General features: G+C 45.7%; 1 protein-coding gene across 1 annotated transcript; it reads right to left on the bottom strand.

Moving 5' to 3' along the window:
* Positions 1–574: 574 nt before the first annotated feature.
* Positions 575–3,748, bottom strand: LOC139834212 (uncharacterized). The gene is made up of 3 exons (XM_071824649.1): positions 2,798–3,748; positions 1,171–1,345; positions 575–900 (listed from the first exon to the last, which is right to left on the bottom strand). The coding sequence occupies exons 1-3, from the start codon at positions 3,746–3,748 to the stop codon at positions 575–577; spliced, it is 1,452 nt and encodes a 483-aa protein (XP_071680750.1).
* Between the last annotated feature and the right edge of the window lie 17,632 nt (positions 3,749–21,380).

The following is a 21,380-nucleotide window of genomic DNA, read 5'->3' as shown; positions in this document are numbered from 1 at the left end:
AGAAACCCTATCAAGAGCAAACCTTATACTTGCGCATTCCACTTGAGCTCGATGACGACGATCTTGACCTCAACAAGATGGAACGCCTTTCTTGCTTGTGCTTGCTTGATGAAGTCTTGTGGATTGCTCCCCCATAATCCACCATGGGAGAGCTTCTTCTTTGGCGCATCTTCACATAACCATGACCACCATGTGGATGTGGATTGCTCCCCCATAATCCACCATGGGAGAGCTTCTTCTTCGGCGCATCTTCACATATCCATGATCACCATATGGATGGCAAGACTCAAGCAAAGGATCTCTTCGAGATGGCTCATCTTGAACTTGCACTTCATTCTTCATTCTTCATCATATTGATGTCTTGAAGTAACTTGAGGGCTCACTTCATCTTCATCTTCAAGACATACTTGACATTTGATATCCTTCATCAATTTCTTCTTATTGCAACCTTGAAGCCAACAAATGGTTCAAGAATTTCCTATGGACAACTCCTACAAATATAACTCAATGCAAACATTAGTCCATAGGGATTATCATTAATTACCAAAACCACACATGGGGGCTCCATGCACTTTCAGTGAGCTTCCTTCATGATGAGTTGCTTCAAGTCTTCGACATTGGGGACACAGAGGCGTCCCTTGTACCACAAAACTCCTTTGGCATCAATGGTGAAGCCAGGAACTTCTTTCCTATCCAGCCTACGCTTGATTCCTTCAATACTTTCATGTCCCACCTGGGCTTCTTTGATCTGATCAAACAAGGTAGGCTTCAGCTCAAGATTTGCCAGGAAACCATGGCTAACCAACTCGAGGCCGAACTCCTCAAGTTCTTCATACAGCTTGGGTTGAGCAATTTTGATCAGGGCGTTCAACGAACAGGGCTCTCGACTAAGGGCATCAGCTACGACATTGGCTTTACCGGGATGATAATGAATACCGAGATCGTAGTCCTTGATAAGTTCCATCCATCTGCTCTGCCTCATATTCAGCTCCCGCTGAGTGAAGATGTACTTCAGACTCTTGTGGTCGGTGTAGATTTCACAACGATTTCCTACTAAATAATGACGCCAGGTCTTCAGGGCGTGAACCACCGCAGCAAGCTCTAAGTCATGAGTGGGGTAATTCATCTCGTGCGGTCGAAGTTGTCTTGATAAATAGGCTATCACCTTACCTTCTTGCATCAGCACACTTCCCAGACCAAGTTTCGAGGCATCACAGTATACATCAAAATCCTTGGTGATATCGGGCATGGTCAAGATGGGGGCTGTGACTAATCTCTTCTTGAGTTCCTGAAAACTGGCCTCACATTTGTCGGTCCATTCGAACTTCTTATCCTTCTTCAACAGCTGCGTTAAGGGTCTCGCAATGCTGGAGAATCCCTCAACGAACTTACGATAATAACATGCCAATCCTAAAAAGGCGCGGACTTCGGTCTGATTGGTAGGGGCTTTCTTCTCCATGATGGACTGAATTTTGGATGGGTCGACTGACACTCCTCCGGCAGAAATGACATGACCAAGGAATCCTACTTCTTTCAGCCAAAATTCACATTTACTAAACTTGGCGTAGAGCTGATGGTCTCGGAGAGTTCCCAAAACAATCCGCAGATGTTCAGCATGCTCTTCTTCATTCTTGGAGTAGATCAGAATATCATCGATGAAAACCACGACGAACTTGTCGAGGTACTTCATGAACACCTTGTTCATGAGATTCATGAAATAGGCAGGGGCATTGGTGAGTCCGAAGGACATCACGATATATTCAAATAGTCCATACCGTGTGGTGAAGGCAGTCTTGGGAATGTCTGACTCTCGAACCTTGAGTTGATGATAACCAGTTCGGAGATCTATCTTAGAGAAAACTCGGGCGCCATTCATCTGGTCGAACAAATCTTCAATCTTCGGGAGGGGATATTTGTTCTTGATGGTGACATCATTCAGTTTCCGGTAATCCACGCACAGGCGGATAGTACCGTCCCGCTTATCCACAAAGATAATGGGAGATCCCCAGGGTGATGCGCTCGGGCGAATCAACCCTTTCCTCAACATATCATCCAACTGCTTCTTCAACTCCACTAACTCTTGGGGGTTCATCCGGTAAGGTCGCTGAGCGATGGGAGCAGTTCCGGGAACTAGCTCGATGATAAACTCGATATCCCGATCAGGGGGCATACCGGGTAACTCATCAGGGAAAACCTCAGGGTACTCACAAGCTATGGGTACTTCATGCAGGGCTGGACTGGCGATACTCTTCTTGCATAGGGCCTTCGATGATGGCATGGTGGCTACATGTTCAATTTTTTCGCCGTCCTCAGCAGTCAGGGTTATGGCTCGGCGAACACAATCTATGTGACCCTTATACTTCACCATCCAATTCATCCCGAGGATAACTTCTAAGCCTTGCTCTCCTAGTACGATCAGATTCGCGTGAAAACGATTTCCCTGAATATCTATGGGAACATCCTTGCAGGATAGATCCGTTTTGGTGGAGGCTCCCGGAATTTGGACTATCATAGGCCGTTGCATGATGGTAGGTCTCAACCCACTCTTTCTAGCGAATGGCTTAGTGACAAACGAGTGCGATGCTCCGGAATCAAACAAGACAGTGGAGGGTACTGAGTTGACAGGGAACGTACCCAGAACAATATCCGGAGCTTCCTGTGCTTATTCAGCGTTGACATGATTCAGGTGACCTCTAGATGGTCCTGCTGACTTCTTTTGGTTCTGGTTTCTTCCGGCAGCAGCGCAAGCTTGTCCCTGATTTGGCTTGGGCGGATTGGGGCGCTGAGCAGTGTTTACCTTGTTGGGACACTCCTTGGAGAAATGACCCGGCTGTCTGCAGGTGTAGCATCCGTTGGTGGGGATGCGGACAGTGTTGTTCTGGCGGTTGTAGTTGGGATTGAAGTTGCTTCCTCCAGAACGCTGAGGGTTGTAGTGGCGGTTAGGGTTGTTGGGGCGAGGTGCAGGGGGTGGTGCCCTCTGCTGTTGTGGCGCCGTCCTGGGTGGAGGGAAACTGCGGGGTCGCTGACTGCTGGAGCTGCCTTGCTGCAGCATCGCCTTGCGCTTGCGGTTCTCAAACGCATTCTTGCGCTTGCTCTCAACCATGATAGAGGCATCTACTAGCGACTCAAGGTCAGGGTAGGGAACAACCACCAAGATACTCTGCATCTCATCATGCAGACCGTTCAGAAAGCGGTCTTTCTTCTTCTCTTCGGTGTCGGTGTCTTCTGGAGCATACCTGGACAGAGTGGTGAACTTGTCCATGTACTCCACCACAGACATGCTTCCTTGCCTCAGATTCATGAACTTGTCCTTCATGTGCTTGATCAGTCCCGATGGAATGTGGGTCTTGCGGAACTTGGCCTTGAATTCTTCCCAGTTGATGATGTGTCCTTCGGCTTGAATAGCCTTGACATTTTCCCACCAAGCGCGTGCCGGTCCAGAAAGAAAGTGAGTGGCGAACAACACCTTCTCATCATTTCTGACTCCGGCGACCTCAAGGTTGTTCTCAATGGTGCGAAGCCAATCATCGGCGTCGAGAGGTTCAGTGCACTTGACGAAGACGGGAGGGTTGGTGCTCTGGAAATCCTTCAGCTTAGAGTGGGGGTCTCCATTTCCGTTCCCGCCATTGTGGTTGTTGGCGTTTCCGGTAGCAAGCTGAGCGAGGTGCTGAAGGGTAGCAAGGTTAGCTTGGCGCTCTGCGCGGGCTGCCTCACGGTCTTCCATCATAAGGCGCAGAAGTTGCGCCATGGTTGGGTCCGGAGGTGGAGGGGGGTTTTGGTCTGACCCGCTGGCATTTCCGCTACGGGTTTCAACCATCCTGGAGAGGTGTGGATTCAGATATTAATGGGGAAACAAAGAGATGGGTAGCCACTTAAAAGGGGAGGGCTTGTTAAAAACGCATAATTTTGAAAACGGAAACACGCAAAAACAAGGTAGGTAAACGATAGCGTAACATAGCAGGGGTGCCAAAGGCACAAAAGCATCACACAACAATCATATCCAAACAATCAAGCTCACACTTCGAAAACTACAACAACTACATGACTCGCGCATAGGACTAGTTTCAGGGGACACCTAATATTTGGGATATCCTATTCGAATCAACTGGAGCTTGTCATGTCTTCAATACCTCGAGTCCGGTGAATCTGAGTTGGGGGAACATCGTCAAATATATAGGCTTGGAAGAGGATGAGATAGTAGAACAAGAACTTTCAAAGTCGCTAGAAATCAGAGGGGTGAGAATTTGAAGTTTTTGAAAGGGTAAGAAAGATAGAAGCTTAAACTTCTAGTATGTAGGAAAACAATTTTAGTAAATAATTTTACCAAAGTAGTATTTTTCCTAACTAACGCCCATGCTAACTAAGGTCTCCTACAGTCAGGATGGCTCTGATACCAGCTCTGTGGGGCCCCGGACTTACCAGTCCAGAACTCCTGTTATGCATACAATTTCACGATCCGAAGATCATTCCATCGTGAATACATAACCGAACTGATACCAGATTACATCATCCATTACAGTACCGAAATAATATTAATACGGAAGTCTTACATCATAGGCCATCAAGGCCGAAGTTCAACAAACAGCAGCGGAATTTATTTGACTTCAAACAGCGGTGGAACCCACGTCAGGCCTTTACCCTATAGGCAGCTGACTGGGAGAGCGTCCTAGTTCGCGTCTTCGGTGTCGTACTCCTCTTCTTCGAAATACTCCTCTTCAAAGTCTGGCCAAGTAAATAGCCAGGACAACAATGCCAATGAGTACGTTTGAATGTACTCGCAAACCACCTTAGAGAGAAATAAAGGATATGCAATATGGCAGTAGCAAGGAACAGGCACTAACTAAGGCGACAAGGAGCGAGAGAGAGTTTCTCTCGAGAATATGACCTCTCTACCTTTTGTTGAAAATATTTTTGTAAACACTTTTCATTTGGAGACTAGTAGGTAAGGGTGACCCAATTTATGTTTCTGGCCCTCAAAATGGACAAATCAACTGTACCAACTTTCCACCATACCTCTCAGGTACATTTTCTCCAGTCCCACTGGCATTTTCCCGTACCTTCCCGGTACCTTTCAAAAATCTTTTCTTTGAAAACATTTGTAAAACAAAATCTCTTCAGCGTAGGTATCATGCCTTCCCAACCGTCCATGACCGCGGACGCGGCTATTCGAATAGTTTTCACTCTGCAGAGGTTGTACACTTTCACCATAAGATCCGATAAATCCGCCGGGATCATCCCTGGTTCACCAAGCGTCAAAACGCGAGGCTCGGATAACCGATCGTAGTTTTTCGCTTGCTCGCCATAGCCTAAGACATGCCGCCTAGAGTTGTACCTCCCAACACCAGAGTACGAGGGATCGTTTACCCAGGAGTAGCAAATTCCCCGACCAGCTCGACCCTCCGGAATGCCGCGACCAACTGCGGGGCATTATTCAATGGGAGCTCATAGGTTGTACCCCTGCCATCGATACGCAATGGAAAGGCGTCCCAGTTCGTCGGGAAGGCCACGGTCGATAGGTGTCCATGCTCGGACTACCCCTTACATTTGCAGGACCCAAACTATGGCGAGACAAACTACTACGCTACGCCCCGTGCCCACTTTGGGGTAATGTGGTTGCACTGTTTTTCAGTCCGGGTGAGTACTTAGGCGCTAAAGTTTTCGAAAACATTTTCTTTTCTCCACTTGCCTCCAGCAAATCTCCTTTTCATAAACATTTTTCATTGGATAGACTCACACTTGGGCAGGGCTACCCCATTCCAAGGTTTTCGAAAAACTTCTTTTCAGGAAAACATTTTCGTAACCATTCCAGGGCTCCCAACCTATAGTCCAATTCTTCTTCGAAAAATGGTGACAAGGATGACAAGGTGATAAGCACCATATCACTAATAGAGATGTGTTCAGTAGGTACCAACGAGGGCTGCACCCTAAGGGTGGGATAAGAAATCTCTGGGTGGCACGAACCACCGAAATAATAAATAAAAGACATGCACTTTATAAATCCTGTAGTAATGCACGAACAAGGTATATGTAGGATCAGAGATGCATCAAGAGGTGGCTTGCCTTGATCAGCAAAGTGCCCCTGGTCTTCCTCTTCAATCCCTCCAAAGTCTCCCCCTCCTTCGTTGCCGGCGGTGTTCGAATCTAGCGTCGCAAAAAGAAAACAACAAGCCATACCCAATCAACAAACCATACCAGAATAATTCACATAAAAATTTGGTAAAATCACAGTATGTAAAGGTTTACTAATGCAAGCTACTGAAAGTGGTTTCACCCATTTATGATTTTTAAAACAAAAGATATGATTTTTGCAATTCCAGAAATGACGTAGGAACCATTTAAATGGTCTAAATCTTTCTGTATGTCATAAAAATGCATGCAGCATACCTACTGAAAGCTAATAACATTTAGAGTACACATGCACAAGAATCACATGCAAATAATCTTTTAAATGACCTAGGTAAATTAACTAAGGCAGAAACCAGAGCATACAAACAACAAGGCACACCAGTATCAGAGCATCACCAACCAACACCAAGCATACCCATGGATAGGTGAGACTAAATGTGAACTAACCCCACTGGTTTGGTATTTTTTTGATTTGTAAAAGATTTTACAAAAATCAAATACTACAAATCTATACTGTTTCAGTTATTGAATTATTATAATTAAAATACTTCTCTGAAAAATAAACCCTATGGCACAAAAGTACCATACAATTATATCTACCAATATCCCTTGGTTTTGCTTCAATATCATTTGTGGTTTTTGAAATAAAAATCATGGAATAGCTCTCTGGTCATATTTTTATTTGTAAATAAAACCAAAACCATGAAGCTTCTGCATGTCATACTAGTGCCAAAACAAAGGTATTAACTTCTACTTTACACCAAAGTTAACCTCATGCAGAAAGGGTTTATAAAACTTACATCATAAATAAAATACACAATCAGTAACATTTTAGGTTCTTATTTATCAGCACATTTTAACAAAACTAAATCACATGAGCGCATTTATTTGTGGTAGGGATTTTATTTGTGAGCACATAGGAATTTGAATCAACAAATTTGAGTTAACGAGGAATTTACAACATTTTAAAACCTACCAAGCTATTTACTGGAGGGAAATGGCAGATTCAATTTTTAATTGGAAACGGGCCGGAAGAGAGGGGGCGGCCCCTCGCTGCTCGGCTAGCCCAAAGAATGATGGCGACGAGCGGGAACCGCCGTTTTAAACGGCGCCGACGTGGCGTCCGAGCTGGCGCGGGCCAGGGGAGGCGAATGCATGCAGCCGTCCGATCAAGTGGAGATCGACGGCTGCCGCGCATCGTCTCCACGGCGCCATGCACGACGTGCACAGGCTACCTGGGAACTGGCGGAGGCTGGGGTGCTCACCTCGGTGAGCAGCTGACGACGGGACCGGGCGCGTTGGAAGCGGAGGAGAGTTCTCCGTCGAATGGCGGTCGCGGCGGCGAAAACAGTGGTACTTTTTCCGGCGGACGTTGACGATGGCGTCGACGCTGTTCGGAACGCCGGCGGCTACAGGCGATCCTGGGAAGCGAAATCAGATGCGTTAGAACGAGTCGAGGATGGGCTTTCCAGTGGAGGTGGTGGTGGTCAGAACGGAGACCTCCTGTCCGGCGTTCGACAGCGACGGCCACGGGCGGCTGCTCGTGACGGCAGCGTCCACCAGCGTTCCTGGAAGAGACAGAGGGGTGCATCAGCACTAGGAGGAAGAGGAGCATCCAGAGAGCTAAGGGAGAGGGAAAACGGGGGGATCCCTTCGACGGCAACCTTCACCGACGCTCACCGGACGCCGAGCGTGAGCTCGGATGGTAGGGAGGAGAGGAGCTCCTCTCCTCTCGGGAGGTGGAGTTGGGGTGGAGTGGGGTTCTGGTGGCGAGGGAGTTGAGAAAGAGGGGGTCCTGGCTGTTTTATATCTCGCCGCGCGGTGCACGGTGCACCGCGTCCATGGCGAGGAGAAGGGCGTGCGGCGGCAGCGTATTGGGCGAGATGGTTGGCAGGGCTACATGGCTGGTCGACGGTGCCATGCCGTGGACACACGCGCGCGTCATCTGCAGCGAGAGAGAGGAAAGACACGGCGGGAGCAGGGAGATCTGCCAAGCGTTTGACGGAACGACACGACATGGCGCCGATCGTGGCGTGCGAGTGATGGGAAGGGACGGTGCTGGTGTGTGTCTCTGTGACATGTGAGCACTCTACCGTGTTCTCCCCATCGTCGACAGTCACCGGCGTGCGAGGGTGGAGCGGCCAGCTTGGCCGTGCCAATGCCGGCGTGTTCGCCGCCCATTGGGGGTGACCACGGCGGGTCAGAGGGAAGGAGTGAAAGAGGGACGCCATGGTGGTGTCTAGGGGTGTTGGAGGGTTGCAGAAAGTGTCGATGACACGCTGGATTCGCGGCCTGGGCAGCAGAGCGAATGGAGGGAGGAGCTGGCCGTATTTGGGTGACCACGGTTGGAAGCGGACACGAGGGCGGCCTAGAAGCTAGGGGAGGGAACATGAGGGAGATGTAGGACGTGCAGGAGCTCCAAGCGTTGTCTGGTCTAGATGGAAACATGCAGGTTGGCAGTAAGTGCTCACCAAGCCCCGGCCATTCTTTTCTCTCCGATTTCTCTCTCACTCACATGATGCCAAGGGTATGGACACGCATGTGATCAGTTGGTGGAGAGTGAGAGAGAGGAGAGGAGGGATGGGGTCGAAATTTTTGTCCACTATGCTGGTTGTTTTGGCGTGTGATGAGAAAGAGAGAGAGAGTGCAAATGGGTGATGTGGTGTGCATGGCCGACATGACCATCCTCCTCTTCTTTAATTTCTTTGAAAATCCAGCCACACTCCTAAGCATGATCCAGGGAAAAGTTAGGTCAAAAATATGATGATCCAAAAGTGTACTTGCTTGTAGAACTTTCAGATTTGCTATTTGAGGGAAGGTGGGAAAGTTTTGAAGGAGAGAAATTTGGGGAGAGGCATGATCTTCCAAGATCATTACAATGGTAATGGTCAAAATGGTCAAATGTTTCTACAAGGTTTAAATTAATAAAACAAGGTTTGAAAAAGGGTGACATATAAGAAGAGAGTTTTAGGGTTTTGTGAAAAATAGAAATTTTGATCACACAAGTAAATAGAGAGAAGGGTGAGATGCTCCAAGGGTTTGTGCCATGATTAAGTTAATTTAAAACTAGAATTTTAAAAAAAATCACATGAAGAAAAGGGTTTTAGGGTTTTAGAGATTCACACACAAATGTAATTTCCACAAGTGACAAACACACACATCCAACAATCAAATGCAGGATCAACTATATGCATGCAAATTTTTAAGATAGAAAAAGTTTTTGTTGGCCCAAAAATTTGTATTCCAAGATTTTTAATCAATGCACAAAAGTTGGGTTGTTACACAAATGTTGAGGAAAGTTGAGAAAAGTTAGGGTTAGGGTTAGGGTTTGTAAGTCCTCATGCCATTATAGTGTCTCACAGCACTATGCACATATTCCACTCTATTGCTATAGTCTATGTTCAAGTTTATGAGTTTTTGCATGATTTTGTGGTAGAAATTCTGGGCAATACCTCACAATTCGACAGACCCGGTCATCGGCCCGGTCAACCGGCCTCTCAACCGGCCGGTCCGGCGTGCGGCTCGGTCGACCGGATTGGCAACCGGCTCGTCCGGTCTGTCGTCCGGTTGGACCGGCCTGTGCGCCGGCTCGCCCAGTTTTCGCACAACTTCGTCAAAACACTTGAATATATACTATGCTTTTTGGCCTCCATATTTACTGATGACATGTACACTTACCCCACTGCTATCCTCGCTCTATTTGCTGATTCACAGGTGGTTCGAGTGGTGATGATTGTGGTGGCCTTGCCAAGAGAGGAAGGCTTGCGCCAAGGCCTCCTGGCTGCTGATACGTCTCCAACGTATCGATAATTTCTTATGTTCCATGCCACATTATTGATGTTATCTACATGTTTTATACACACTTTATGTCATATTCGTGCATTTTCTGGAACTAACCTATTAACAAGATGCCGAAGTGCCATTCTTGTTTTCTGTTTTTGGTTTCAGAAATCCTAGTAACGAAATATTCTCGGAATTGGACGAAATCAACGCCCAGGGTCCTATTTTGCCACGAAGCTTCCAGAAGACCGAAGAGGAGACGAAGTGGGGCCACGAGGTGGCGACACCATAGGGCGGCGCGGCCCAAGCCCTGGCCGCGCCGACCTAGGGTGTGGGCCCCTCGTGCCGCCTCCTGACCTGCCCTTCCGCCTACTTAAAGCCTCCATCGTGAAACCCCCAGTACCGAGAGCCACGATACGGAAAACCTTCCAGAGACGCCGCCGCCGCCAATCCCATCTCGGGGGATTCAGGAGATCACCTTCGGCACCCTGCCGGAGAGGGGAATCATCTCCCGGAGGACTCTACGCCGCCATGGTCGCCTCCGGAGTGATGTGTGAGTAGTCTACCCCTGGACTATGGGTCCATAGCAGTAGCTAGATGGTTGTCTTCTCCCCATTGTGCTTCATTGTCGGATCTTGTGAGCTGCCTAACATGATCAAGATCATCTATCTGTAATTCTATATGTTGCGTTTGTTGGGATCCGATGAATAGAGAATACTTGTTATGTTGATTATCAAAGTTATGTCTATATGTTGTTTATGATCTTGCATGCTCTCCGTTATTAGTAGATGCTCTGGCCAAGTTGATGCTAGTAACTCCAAGAGGGAGTATTTATGCTCGATAGTGGGTTCATATCTCCGTGAATCTGGAGGGGTGACAAGAACCTCTAAGGTTATGGATGTGCTGTTGCCACTAGGGATAAAACATTGGTGCTATGTTCAAGGATATAGTCACTGATTACATTACGCGCAATACTTAATGCAATTGTCTGTTGTTAGCAACTTAATACTGGAGGGGGTTCGGATGATAACCTGAAGGTGGACTTTTTAGGCATAGATGCATGCTGGATAGCGGTCTATGTACTTTGTCGTAATGCCCAATTAAATCTCACTATACTCATCATAATATGTATGTGCATGGTCATGCCCTCTTTATTTGTCAATTGCCCAACTGTAATTTGTTCACCCAACATGCTGTTTATCTTATGGGAGAGACACCTCTAGTGAACTGTGGACCCCGGTCCAATTCTCTATCTTGAAATACAATCTCTTGCAATACTGTTCTACTGTTTTCTGCAAACAATCATCTTCCACACAATACGGTTAATCCTTTGTTACAGCAAGCCGGTGAGATTGACAACCTCACTGTTTCGTTGGGGCAAAGTATTTTGGTTGTGTTGTGCAGGTTCCACGTTGGCGCCGGAATCTCTGGTGTTGCGCCGCACTACATCCCGCCGCCATCAACCTTCAACGTGCTTCTTGGCTCCTCCTGGTTCGATAAACCTTGGTTTCTTTCTGAGGGAAAACTTGCTGCTGTGCGCATCATACCTTCCTCTTGGGGTTCCCAACGAACGTGTGAGTTACACGCCATCAAGCTCTTTTTCTGGCGCCGTTTCCGGGGAGATCAAGACACGCTGCAAGGGGAGTCTCCACATCCCAATCTCTTTACTTTGTTTTGTCTTGCTTAGTTTTATTTACTACTTTGTTTGCTGCACTAAATCAAAATAGAAAAAAATTAGTTGCTAGTTTTACTTTATTTGCTATCTTGTTTGCTATATCAAAAACACAAAAAAATTAGTTACTTGCATTTACTTTATCTAGTTTACTTTATTTACTACTACTAAAATGAGTAATCCTGAAGTTGAAGTTCATACGTTTAAGCAACGAGGGGGAGAATGTTTAAGAGATGCTTGGTATAGAATTAGTGATGCCCATAATAGGTGCATTAAGAAACACTCCACCACTATCTTACTCAGGAATATTTATGTTGGTATCTCTAGCAGGAATAGGTATGTTCTTGATAGTCTCGCGAAAGGTAACTTCCTAAGTACTCCTGCATTAGAAGCTAGCTGCATTATTGAGAGTCTATTTGGAATACCCCCTGTTGATGAAGTTAAAACTGAAATCTCTCTTGGAGATGTTATGAAAAAATTGGAAACCTTAGAGAAATTTTTTCCAAGTATTGAAGCTAAATTGGAAATGATACTTGATAAAACTGATGAACTTGATAAATCCTTAGGAGGAATTGATGAAAGAATTAGTGTCCTAGGAACTTGTGTTGTCCATGACGATCAAAGCAATAGGATTGACGAACTTGAAAAAGCTATGGGAACCTTGGGTTCAACATTTTCTTCTCTTAAATATAAGGAGAGAGCTTATGTGGGTAAGGAGCAAAAGTTTATGTATGTCTCTAAAGTGCCTAAACCAAAGAAGTATTATTATAGGCCTAAAATTGACAAAGCCCTTAGTGCCACTACGGATGGGGGAGCTCATAATAACGATGCACCACTCTCCGATAATACTTGATACACACTTTCTGCGCCTAGCTGAAAGGCGTTAAAGAAAAGCGCTTATGGGAGACAACCCATATTTTTACCTACAGTACTTTGTTTTTATTTTGTGTCTTGGAAGTTGTTTACTACTGTAGCAACCTCTCCTTATCTTAGTTTAGTGTTTTTTTGTGCCAAGTAAAGTCGTTGATAGAAAAGTTCATACTAGATTTGGATTACGGCGCAGAAACAGATTTCTTTGCTGTCACGAATCTAGGCTGTTTTCTCTGTAGGTAACTCAGAAAATTATGCCAATTTACGTGAGTGATCCTCAGATATGTACGCAACTTTCATTCAATTTGAGCATTTTCATTTGAGCAAGTCTGGTGCCTCGATAAAATTCGTCAATACGAACTGTTCTGTTTTGACAGATTCTGCCTTTTATTTCGCATTGCCTCTTTTGCTATGTTGGATGAATTTCTTTGATCCATTAATGTCCAGTAGTTTTATGCAATGTCCAGAAGTGTTAAGAATGATTGTGTCACCTCTGAACATGTTAATTTTTATTGTCGCTAACCCTCTAATGAGTTGTTCTAAGTTTGGTGTGGAGGAAGTTTTCAAGGATCAAGAGAGGAGTATGATGCAACATGATCAAGGAGAGTGAAAGCTCTAAGCTTGGGGATGCCCCGGTGGTTCACCCCTGCATATATCAAGAAGACTCAAGCGTCTAAGCTTGGGGATGCCCAAGGCATCCCCTTCTTCATCGACAACATTATCAGGTTCCTCCCCTGAAACTATATTTTTATTCCATCACATCTTATGTGCTTTGCTTGGAGCGTCGGTTTGTTTTTGTTTTTGTTTTGTTTGAATAAAATGGATCCTAGCATTCACTTTATGGGAGAGAGACACGCTCCGCTGTAGCATATGGACAAGTATGTCCTTAGTTTCTACTCATAGTATTCATGGCGAAGTTTCTTCTTCGTTAAATTGTTATATGGTTGGAATTGGAAAATGATACATGTAGTAATTTGCTATAATGTCTTGGGTAATGTGATACTTGGCAATTGTTGTGCTCATGTTTAAGCTCTTGCATCATATGCTTTGCACCCATTAATGAAGAAATACATAGAGCATGCTAAAATTTGGTTTGCATATTTGGTTTCTCTAAGGTCTAGATAATTTCTAGTATTGAGTTTGAACAACAAGGAAGACGGTGTAGAGTTTTATAATGTTTACAATGTGTCTTTTATGTGAGTTTTGCTGCACCGGTTCATCCTTGTGTTTGTTTCAAATGAGCCTTGCTAGCCTAAACCTTGTATCGAGAGGGAATACCTCTCATGCATCCAAAATACTTGAGCCAACCACTATGCCATTTGTGTCCACCATACCTACCTACTACATGGTATTTTCCGCCATTCCAAAGTAAATTGCTTGAGTGCTACCTTTAAAATTCCATCATTCACCTTTGCAATATATAGCTCATGGGACAAATAGCTTAAAAACTATTGTGGTATTGAATATGTACTTATGCACTTTATCTCTTATTAAGTTGCTTGTTGTGCGATAACCATGTTCACTGGGGACGCCATCAACTACTCTTTGTTGAATTTCATGTGAGTTGCTATGCATGTTCGTCTTGTCTGAAGTAAGAGCGATCTACCACCTTATGGTTAAGCATGCATATTGTTAGAGAAGAACATTGGGCCGCTAACTAAAGCCATGATCCATGGTGGAAGTTTCAGTTTTGGACAATATCCTCAATCTCATATGAGAAAATTATTAATTGTTGTTACATGCTTATGCATAAAAGAGGAGTCCATTATCTGTTGTCTATGTTGTCCCGGTATGGATGTCTAAGTTGAGAATAATCAATAGCGAGAAATCCAATGCGAGCTTTCTCCTTAGACCTTTGTACAAAGTGCATAGAGGTACCCCTTTGTGACACTTGGTTAAAACATGTGCATTGTGATGATCCGGTAGTCCAAGCTAATTAGGACAAGGTGCGGGCACTATTAGTATACTATGCATGAGGCTTGCAACTTGTAAGATATAATTTACATGATACATATGCTTTATTACTACCGTTGACAAAATTGTTTCATGTTTTCAAAATCAAAGCTCTAGCACAAATATAGCAATCGATGCTTTTCCTCTATGGAGGACCATTCTTTTACTTTCAATGTTGAGTAAGTTCACCTATTTCTCTCCACCTCAAGAAGCAAACACTTGTGTGAACTGTGCATTGATTCCTACATACTTGCATATTGCACTTATTATATTACTCTATGTTGACAATATCCATGAGATATACATGTTACAAGTTGAAAGCAACCGCTGAAACTTAATCTTCCTTTGTGTTGCTTCAATGCTTTTACTTTGAATTATTGCTTTATGAGTTAACTCTTATGCAAGACTTATCGATGCTTGTCTTGAAGTACTATTCATGAAAAGTCTTTGCTATATGATTCACTTGTTTACTCATGTCATATACATTGTTTTGATCGCTGCATTCACTACATATGCTTTACAAATAGTATGATCAAGGTTATGATGGCATGTCACTCCAGAAATTATCTTTGTTATCGTTTTACCTGCTCGGGACGAGCAGAACTAAGCTTGGGGATGCTGATACGTCTCCAACGTATCGATAATTTCTTATGTTCCATGCCACATTATTGATGTTATCTACATGTTTTATACACACTTTATGTCATATTCGTGCATTTTCTGGAACTAACCTATTAACAAGATGCCGAAGTGCTAGTTGTCTTTGTTTGCTGTTTTTGGTTTCAGAAATCCTAGTAACGAAATATTCTCGGAATTGGACGAAATCAACGCCCAGGGTCCTATTTTGCCACGAAGCTTCCAGAAGACCGAAGAGGAGACGAAGTGGGGCCACGAGGTGGCGACACCATAGGGCGGCGCGGCCCAAGCCCTGGCCGCGCCGACCTAGGGTGTGGGCCTCGTGCCGCCTCCGACCTGCCCTTCCGCCTACTTAAAGCCTCCGTCGCGAAACCCCGCACGAGAGCCACGATACGGAAAACCTTCCAGAGACGCCGCCGCCAATCCCATCTCGGGGATTCAGAGATCGCCTCCGGCACCTGCCGGAGAGGGGTATCATGTCCCGGAGGACTCTACGCCGCCATGGTCGCCTCCGGAGTGATGTGTGAGTAGTCTACCCCTGGACTATGGGTCCATAGCAGTAGCTAGATGGTTGTCTTCTCCCCATTGTGCTTCATTGTCGGATCTTGTGAGCTGCCTAACATGATCAAGATCATCTATCTGTAATTCTATATGTTGCGTTTGTTGGGATCCGATGAATAGAGAATACTTGTTATGTTGATTATCAAAGTTATGTCTATGTGTTGTTTATGATCTTGCATGCTCTCCGTTATTAGTAGATGCTCTGGCCAAGTTGATGCTAGTAACTCCAAGAGGGAGTATTTATGCTCGATAGTGGGTTCATGTCTCCGTGAATCTGGAGGGGTGACAAGAACCTCTAAGGTTATGGATGTGCTGTTGCCACTAGGGATAAAACATTGGTGCTATGTTCAAGGATGTAGTCACTGATTACATTACGCGCAATACTTAATGCAATTGTCTGTTGTTAGCAACTTAATACTGGAGGGGGTTCGGATGATAACCTGAAGGTGGACTTTTTAGGCATAGATGCATGCTGGATAGCGGTCTATGTACTTTGTCGTAATGCCCAATTAAATCTCACTATACTCATCATAATATGTATGTGCATGGTCATGCCCTCTTTATTTGTCAATTGCCCAACTGTAATTTGTTCACCCAACATGCTATTTATCTTATGGGAGAGACACCTCTAGTGAACTGTGGACCCCGGTCCAATTCTCTATACTGAAATACAATCTCTTTGCACATCTTGTTCTCTTTTTCGCAAACAATCATCTTCCACACAATACGGTTAATCCTTTGTTACAGCAAGCCGGTGAGATTGACAACCTCACTGTTTCGTTGGGGCAAAGTATTTTGGTTGTGTTGTGCAGGTTCCACGTTGGCGCCGGAATCTCTGGTGTTGCGCCGCACTACATCCCGCCGCCATCAACCTTCAACGTGCTTCTTGGCTCCTCCTGGTTCGATAAACCTTGGTTTCTTTCTGAGGGAAAACTTGCTGCTGTGCGCATCATACCTTCCTCTTGGGGTTCCCAACGAACGTGTGAGTTACACGCCATCAGCTGCCGTACTAACAGTCGCAAGCCTTCTAAAGCACCTCAGACTACTGACATTGGCAGCTCAGCTGGGGGAAGAAGCAAGAAAGTTGGTGGTAAGAGGAAGGACAAGCATGCAGCCCAAGAAGAGGATGAAGTAGTGCCAGACTACAATGTGGGCTCAGCACACATTGGTGATTGGCAAGGTGTGAGGAAGGAAAATCCCTATCGCTTTGTGCAAAGGACTTACACTGGTGGGGACAGGCTCTTCTGGACCAAGACTCGAGCAAGCCTTTGGGAAGATTTCTACAACACTAGAGAGTGTATGAAGAATGGTGCCATTGTGATGCCCAAGGCCATCAACACTGACGAGCTTGCCTTGCATGAAACCACAAAATACCGCTTTGTGGTTGATACCTTGAAGGGAATGGGACTATATGATCTTGTGTGCCTGAAGCCCGATGTTGACCAAAGGGAAGGCACCTATTGTCCCCTTCTTGTCCGTCAATTCCATTGCACTGTATTCTTCCATGATGATGAGGACCGCACTATGACTTGGATGACTGGCAAAGAGAAGTACTCATGCACCTATACTCAGTTCTGTGGGTTTTGGTGGTGGCCTTGCTGAAGGATTCAAGATTCATTCTCGGCCTAAGCTCACTAAAGGTGACATCTCCTTTTGCTATCCCCCGAACCCTACAGCTGGGCCTCCCACTATCTCTGGGATGTATTACTCCTATCTTGTCCTTGCCAAGATGTTCCGTGAGAGTCTCATCAGCAAGTCAGGCGACACCAGTGATGTCAGGAACTACCACCTGAATCTGATGTACTATTGCCATCCTGACAGGCTGATACGTCTCCAACGTATCTATAATTTCTTATGTTCCATGCTAGTTTTATGACATTACCTACATGTTTTGTTCACACTTTATATCGTTATGCATTTTCCGGAACTAACCTATTAACGAGATGCCGCACGATACGGAAAACCTTCTAGAGTCGCCGCCATCGCGAAGCCAAGATTCGGGGGACAGAAGTCTCTGTTCCGGCACGCCGCCGGGACGGGGAATTGCCCCCGGAAGGCATCTCCATCGACATCACCGCCATCTTCATCGCCGCTGCTGTCTCCTATGATGAGGAGGGAGTAGTTCTCCCTTGAGGCTAAGGGCTCTATCGGTAGCTATGTGGTTAATCTCTCTCTCATGTACCCCAATACAATGATCTCATGAATTGCCTTGCATAATTGAGATCCATATGATGAGCTTTGTATCACTATTAATCTATGTGCTACTCTAGTGATGTTATTAAAGTAGTCTATTCCTCCTTCATGATGTAAAGGTGACGGTGTGTGCATCATGTAGTTCTTGGCGTAGGTTATGATTGTAATCTCTTGTAGATTATGGAGTTAACTATTACTATGATAGTATTGATGTGATCTATTCCCCCTTTCATAGCTATTGGTGACGGTGTGTATGCTATGTTAGTTGTCGGTCTAAATTGCAATGATCTATTATGCTCTAAAGGTTACTTAAATATGAACACCGAATGTTGTGGTGCTTATTAACTCCGGCTTGAGGGAGCTCTTGTAGCCCTACACAATGAATGGTGTTTGTTATCAAACAAGAGTGTATGTAGCACAAAGGAAAAGAAGTTATTTATTTGTTATGTGATCAATGTTGAGAGTGTCCACTAGTGAAAGTATGATCCCTAGGCCTTGTTTCTGAATATCGAAACTCCGTTTATTTACTGTTCTACTGCATGTTTACTTGCTGCCATATTTATTTCAGATTGCTATTACCACTCATATTCATCCATATCACTTGCATCTCACTATCTCTTCGCCGAACTAGTGCACCTATACATCTGACAAGTGTATTAGGTGTGTTGGGGACACAAGAGACTTCTTGTATCGTAATTGCAGGGTTGCTTGAGAGGGATATCTCTGACCTCTACATCCCCGAGTTCGATAAACCTTGGGTGATTCACTTAAGGGAAACTTGCTGCAGTTCTACAAACCTCTGCTCTTGGAGGCCCAACACTGTCTACAGGAATAGAAGCGTGCGTAGACATCACATGCTAAGGAAGATTGATGGCTGTGATCTCATTCATTGTGAACTGAAGCGTTCAGTTTTGGGCCGCATGACTCCCAACTATGCTCAGTATGTTCAGCGGCTCATCAACTACATAGTACCTACTCCTCTCAACACGCTAGAGGAAAGGATCATCATGGAACCATTCAAGTTCCCTGTTCAGGACACACGTCCGGAGCTCCCTTCCATGATGCCCTCTGAGCGCCGTTCCAAGGAACGCCATGATCATGATGCTAGCTCCAGCTACTCTCGACGCCCCAAGCGCGGTGCCGCTCGCTTCTTCTCCAGCATGTGGCAAATGTGCAAGAACACCAATGATGTTGCACATCAGAGTCTTGCTTTGAACCAGGAGACAAGGAGGCGACAGAATGAGTTCATGGCTTCACGGAATGCCCCTGTTCCTCCTTCCGGACCTGAGATGGAGCCTGTGGTCGCACCTCAGTGGGAGATGCCTCACCTTACCGATGAGATGATCCAGAACTTCGACTTCTCCATGTATGCTCATGGTGGTCTTCCTCCTAGGACTGCTCGTGCCCCTGTTGATGCTGATGCTGCTGAAGATGAAGAGGAAGAGGAAGAGGAAGAGGATGAAGGTGCTGAGGATGATGATGGCCAGCGCGATGGCGTGAGCTCATATTCCATTGGGCATGAGTTCTACTGATGGGTGCGCTAGCGTCTCTCCTCGTTTCTTCGCCTTTTTGGTGTTCCAATGCCAAAGGGGGAGAAGAGAGTAGAGTCTAGGACCACGGGGTTCTTTGATTGTCACAAGCCATGGGTGTTGCTTTATTTGATTCTTATATGGCTTGTGCTTATTTGCTTTGATTTCTCAAGAACCATTTGCGACTTTGAATAATTCGTGTATGGACGAGTATTTGCATGCTTAATCACTCTATTAGGATGATCATGCTTTATGCTTATATATGTTGATATACATGTCCATACCATGCTTGTTTCCTAAAGATATTGGGGGAGCTTCTCATGTTCCACAAATGGTGCACTTTGCATTCAAACGCAAATTCTCCAAGTGCACATATTATGGGGGAGCTGTCGTAATATCTTATATGGAATCAAGGTTTAAAGCTTATCATAATATCTCTTTGTGAATCTAGCTCGGTTTGTCATCGTATACCAAAAAAGGGGGAGATTGTAAGGGTATTTTACCCTTATCCATTATTTTGGTTACAATGACACCGTGCTAGAGTATTTGGCCTAATACATGTTTGTAAAGCTAATCCCAGGTATTAGCCAAAGAAGCATAAATGGTGTATCAAGGAACAAGAAGTCTAAAGGAGACCCCCCCCACTTCGAGAACAATCAAAAGGGGTTCTCCAGCAGGCAGCCGGTCATAGATCCGGTTGGACCGGCCCGTGCGCCTGCAGCCTCCGGTCTGCCGCCCGGTCGACCGGGCGATGGGCCGGCGCCTCGGCGCAACCGGCTCGCGCTGACGGCAACCGGGCGAGGTATCGGAAGACACGAAGACGTCCCGGTCAAGGGCCGGTCTGCCGCCGGTTTGGACCGGCGGGTCCGGTCCCTGGCCCGTCCGACCGGGCTCCGACCGGCGCCCCGGCGCCAACCGGCTCGCGCCGATCGCAACCGGAAGGAGTACTGCGCGACATTTCGAGGGTCCGGTCATGGTCCGGTCTGCCGTCCGGTTTGGACCGGCAGGTCCGGTCCCTGGTCCGGTCCGACCGGCCCCTGCGCTGGGCTGTCCGGTCTGTGGTCCGGTTGACCGGGATCCTCAGGAGAAAGCTGATGTGTCAAGTGAGCAATGGCCATATTTCAAGTGACACTATAAATAGCTCTTCTCATACCTCTGGATAGTTAGGCACTACATTACAAACTGTTCTTGAGCTCTCTCTCTCTCATACTCCATTGCTAGAAACACCAAAAGCCTCAGATCTCTCTCCTCCTCCACCCAAACTCAAATCCCTCCGGGGAAACGATAGAGGAGGACCAGATCTACTGTTCTACCAAGCCAAATCTCATTCCCCTTGTATTCATCAAGAAGCTTGCTCTCTAGGGTTCCTTGGAAACCCTAGGTGGGCAAGAGTGGTCCGGAAGCATTCGGGCTGTGGATTTGCTCCTGACAAGATTGTGAGGGTTTGGAGGCTACCTCAAAGTCTACCACAAGTGAGTGAGCTATTCCTTCGTGGGATAGGCTCCGGAGAATAGGGTGAGCCTTCGTGGCGCGGAGAATCCTTCGTGGGACCTCCACTCCTCCAAACGTGACGTACATTCTTGCAAAGGAAGGGAACACGGGAATACATCCTCGTCTCCGCGTGCTATCGGTTATCTCTAACCGAACTCCTTACTTGTGATATAACTGCCTGTGAGAGTCTTCGTGCTTGAGTTGCTTGTATCCTCATATAGGTTGTTTCACCTAGTTTGCATTAGGCTCATCTTTATATTCCGCAAAGCCTAATATTGCAAAGAAAGAATTAAAATCTGTAGAAACCTATTCACCCCCCTCTAGGTTTACCATCTCTGATCTTTCAACAACCCTGATGACCGGGGTTGTCTGAGGCGAACAACGGTTGAGCCAGGCTCATTAGCGTGGGGCCGCATGTGGTTTTTTCGGTTTCAGTAGATTTTTTAGTTTTATACTATTTTTTTGGTTTTTTTCTGTTTTATTTGTTTTTCAGCTGGTTTTTCTAGTTATCCCATCAGTTCTTTTGAAGTCTTTGAAATATTGAATATTTTTAAGTTTGAGCTTTTTTA

This window comes from Lolium perenne, chromosome 1 (assembly GCF_019359855.2).
Source record: "Lolium perenne isolate Kyuss_39 chromosome 1, Kyuss_2.0, whole genome shotgun sequence".
NCBI classification, from domain to species: Eukaryota; Viridiplantae; Streptophyta; class Magnoliopsida; order Poales; family Poaceae; genus Lolium; species Lolium perenne.
The sequence above is the reverse complement of the archived record's forward strand: the minus strand, read 5'-3'. Positions and strand labels throughout refer to the sequence as shown.